General features: G+C 39.7%; 1 protein-coding gene across 1 annotated transcript; it reads left to right on the top strand.

Annotated features, from left to right (window-relative positions):
• Positions 1-352: 352 nt before the first annotated feature.
• On the top strand, positions 353-3,530 carry LOC147853296 (steroid (22S)-hydroxylase-like). Its single transcript, XM_087333204.1, has 8 exons — positions 353-771; positions 1,059-1,211; positions 1,602-1,901; positions 1,998-2,132; positions 2,232-2,310; positions 2,397-2,503; positions 2,961-3,085; positions 3,177-3,530. Exons 1-8 carry the CDS (start codon positions 469-471, stop codon positions 3,289-3,291), a joined length of 1,317 nt encoding a protein of 438 aa, XP_087189330.1. The 5' UTR covers positions 353-468; the 3' UTR covers positions 3,292-3,530.
• The last annotated feature ends 750 nt before the right edge of the window (positions 3,531-4,280 follow it).

Below are 4,280 nucleotides of genomic sequence, written 5' to 3'. Positions count from 1 at the left end.
TGTTCCTTTGCCATGGAGAAGCATCAATATGTAGGTCATAATGATGATGATGAGGAGGTTGCAGGAGGAGCCATGATGATGATGGTAACAACAACAATGATGAGCTTTTTGGTCCCCCTTATCATCACCATCATAGTGATGGCACTGCCCTTGCTCTGGTGGATCATGACCATGATCATGGACATTGCCTCTTCTTCTTCTTCTTGGACAAGGATGAAGAAGAAGATGGGCGGCATTGGCGGGCCATCATGGGCATGGGCATGGGCATGGCCGGGAACACGAGCCGAGATGCGGATGGAGACTTGCCTGCCTCCGGGCCGCCTCGGCCTCCGGCTCCTCGAAGACGAGACCCTCTCGTTCCTCCGGCCACACGGGGCCACGAGCATCGCGCCCTTCTCGGCCAGCCGGCGCGCGCGGCACGGCCCCGTCTTCAAGGCCCAGCTCTTCGGTCACCCCACGGTCGTGTCCATGGACCCGGGCCTCAACAAGTGGGTGCTCCAACACGAGGGCCGCCTCTTCCGGAGCAGCTACCCCGAGTCGGTGCGCCGCATCCTCGGCCCATGGTCCATGCTCGCCATCGACGGGGACGAGCACCGCCACATGCGGTCTTTCGCATTGGCCTTTGCGTCTCACCCCGACAAGCTCCGCAACCCGACTTTCCTCCGCACCTTGCATTCGCTCGTCATCGACACGCTCTCCGCGTGGGGCCATGACTCCCCCGTGTCGGGGCCCGATCACTTTGTCGTCCACGCCCACTGGACCTCGAGAGAGGTATGTAGAGTAGAGTACATACACAATAGAGGCTCCCATTAAAAGCCCACCATGGCTGCATGTTATATATGAATTTATCTTGTTCCATCAAGTTTCCACCTAGCTAGCTAAGCTACACTAGTATTGCTCTTGTTGTAGTTAAATTCTGCTCATTCAACAATATATATATATAAGATGATGTTATATATATACATATAGATAGATAGATAGATAGATAGATATTGTTATATAGATATGCATTGAATGGTGTCTTTAGATGATGTTGGTTTCTTTATTTTGAGCTCTAGTTCACATTTAACTTCATGGTGCAACAAATCTTGAGTCTCCAGCCCGGCGAGCCCGACAACCTTTTCTTCTTGCAACACTATCAAAACTTCATGAAGGGTCTCGTCTCTCTTCCGATCAATTTCCCGGGGACGGCATATCACAAGGCCTTCAAGGTTATCTAAATCCCCCCCCCCCCCCCCCCCCTTATCAATATTCCATAAAAATGTTTTATGACATTCCTTGTTATGATATACGTACCTCGGAGCGTATAATGCCCATGAGTCCGACGTACAATGTCCATGCACTCGTTAAGGTTTTTCTAATTTGCTCAAATTAAGATGTAGCTAGTGATAGTAATAACATTCCATGTTCTATTAACTACATTTTGCTCTTTCTAATCTCTATTATTGTTAGGAATCATCACAAGTATTCGCAAATGAATGACCAAATAAATATTCATGAGTAGTGTAATGACATTATTGAGACCAACACATTAGAATCATGATAATGTTACATGTTTGCTGTTGTGTAAGTAGATTTAATTGGTTGGGTTTCTAATGTAGTCGAAAGAGAAAATCATGAAGAAGTTAAATGAGATTATGACCAAGCGAAGGACTAGAAGGTCCGAGCATGAGATGACATTAACTCCTAGCTCAATTCATCATCAATATGGCCATGAAGATCATATGGGTCATGATTTAGATTTCTTGGAGCACATTATGAGGGAAGGGAGCTTATCTGAGGATCAAGTGTTGGACCTTGTTATGAACATGCTCTTTGCTGGACATGAGACATCTTCTGTTGCTCTAACACTTGCGATTGGATTCCTCGCACAATCGCCGATGGCCTTGACAAAATTAAGAGTTAAGTGCCATCTATCAATATAATTTGTCACTTAAGTTATGCCATTATTTGTAGTTCAAAGTCAAGAATAAATTTTTTTGACCTCTTGGATGTAGGATGAACACATACGGATTCAATCAAACAACAAAACGCAAGGAATATTGGAGAATGGAACACGCAAGGATTCCCTTGATGTTCACATGTTCATTAATGCTTGGGATGATTACAAATCGATGGACTACACACAATGTGTGAGTATTGTAAACAATGTATTAAAGAACTTATTACGACAAGAAAAATAATAATAATTCATGATACTTTGTTATGGATGTGTTTAATTTCCATTGAAGGTGATCAAGGAGACCTTGAGGCTTGGAAATGTAGTGAGATTTGTGCATAGAGAAGCCATGCAAGACATCACCTTTGGAGGTGTATTTTTTGTTAGAATATTGTTTTACATAAGATTTGAAGTGTCTATGCTATCAATTCTTTTGGTTCATATGTAATAATTTTAGGCTATAGGATACCCAAGGGGTGGCAAGTGTTGCCAATGTTTGAAGCCCCTCATCTCGATGAAGAATTGTATGAGAACCCACAACAGTTTCTCCCAGAAAGATGGCAAGTAAGTTTATTCTTTTAGAATATATATATATAGATGCTTCATAAAAACATGCATGGAACTATTTTCAAGTAGAATCTAGTAGTAGAATATAAATACACTTCATAAAAACATTCATACAACTACTTTTGATACAATCTAGACGTTAAGTCTTGGGCAAATATTGAAGAGGTATGTGTTCTTGGCTTAAAACAAAAGTGTATATGGACGGTGCTTTGTTAAAAAAGCTTGTATGCACGGTACTTTGTCGTTTTGGCACCCATATTTAAATTGTTTAAAAGGGAATATACACACATACTACATTGCCAAGATAAATTTGTATCATTCTATGAAAAGTTGCTTAAAAAACACGTATATATAATCCATTTTCTTGTATAAACTTGTTGCTCTTAAAAACATCAAAACATAAACACAAGTTTCTTTTGATATATTCGTGTTCTATATTGAATTGGTCGTGCAGAGGACTGATAAAAAAGTGGCGCCCTATTTCACACCCTTTGGGGGTGGGATAAGGATGTGTGCTGGGATTGAATTCGCAAAACTCGAGATTGCGGTCTTCCTACACCACCTCGTTCTCAACTTTGAGTAATTCTACCTAAAAATAAAATTTGAATCCTTTGTGTGTTTTAATATGCATTAAAAATTTCTAATGTCTCATATAATTTACGTGTTGTAGTTGGAGCTTGGCTGAGCCACATGTTGATATAGGGTTAGCATTTCCATATGTGGATTTTCCAAATGGCTTACCCATCAAAGTGAAGCGATTGATGAAGACCAACAACATTAATTGACTTATGGCAACCACACACTCAACAATATACATATAGCATACCATTTTTTTCAAAATTTCATATCCCCATATTAGATACATATCAAAGTAAAGAAAATAGGCCAACATTAATTGACATGCATATTTTAAATTTCAACATGCAAACCAATTTGTAGAAATGCACTTCCTCTTTGATTCACAAAGACTAAAACACAATTATTTTTAGATAGAACCAATTGTATCTAGTTGCCCCAGTTCATTAGGGCCCATCTTTATCAACAATTTTGATTTCTCAATGTGGGTGTATACAACATTTGTCTTTTTAAATTTCCAGAAACTCAATCAATAGTTCTTTCTTCAACGTCAAACTAATACGAATAAATGGAAGAGGAAGTCAAACCAATATCAACTCGTATTATTTTTAGATAGAACCTATTGTATCTAGTTGCCCAAGTTCATTAGGGCCCATCTTTATCAACAATTTTGACTTCTCAATATGGGTGTATACAACATTTGTCGTGCAAGGGCGAATGTGATCAAAGGCAGAACATTGTATCAAAATGTGATGCTTAGGTTTATTGAACTTGTTTCGGGCAATGTGTGCATCAATTACTCTCATCACTTGTGCCCCAACACCTTATCTCACATCATAGTGTGTGTGAACTAACTCACATGGAAGCAATGGTTCAGATGGCAAACAACAAAATGACTCTACCATATGTTGATGTGTGTGATTCACGCATTAGACAAAAAGTAGCGTTTTATAGCAACACATATAAATGCCACATTTTTTTATAATGTGTGAAGCATGAGACTCCACATTCTTCCCATGTCATGATACATTAACATTGCAAAAAGGAACCCTTTACAAAGGAATTTAGTGATGCATCATGAAGCAAGTGAGTTGCATGCTATATTCCAAACCATTTTTCCATATCTTTCATCCAATTTGTGTCTTTCCAATTTTGCTTTTGTGTCTTTTGGATCTTTTTGCTCACTTCTCATAAGATT

Source organism: Azolla caroliniana, unplaced genomic scaffold, assembly GCF_043228905.1.
Source record: "Azolla caroliniana isolate FFs.n. ecotype wild unplaced genomic scaffold, voAzoCaro1.0.p SCAF_17, whole genome shotgun sequence".
In the NCBI taxonomy this organism is placed as follows: domain Eukaryota; kingdom Viridiplantae; phylum Streptophyta; class Polypodiopsida; order Salviniales; family Salviniaceae; genus Azolla; species Azolla caroliniana.
Note: the sequence above shows the minus strand (reverse complement) of the source record. Positions and strands in the feature narration are given on the sequence as shown.

What these genes read in the sequence shown, in the direction of transcription:
- LOC147853296 (XM_087333204.1), top strand. Translation starts at nt 469, where the DNA reads ATGGACCCGGGCCTCAACAAGTGGGTGCTCCAACACGAGGGCCGCCTC. An exon ending in GCAAGACATCACCTTTGGAG is followed by an intron (nt 2,311 to 2,396) that starts GTGTATTTTTTG and finishes TAATAATTTTAG; the next exon opens with GCTATAGGATACCCAAGGGG. An exon ending in CACCTCGTTCTCAACTTTGA is followed by an intron (nt 3,086 to 3,176) that starts GTAATTCTACCT and finishes TACGTGTTGTAG; the next exon opens with TTGGAGCTTGGCTGAGCCAC.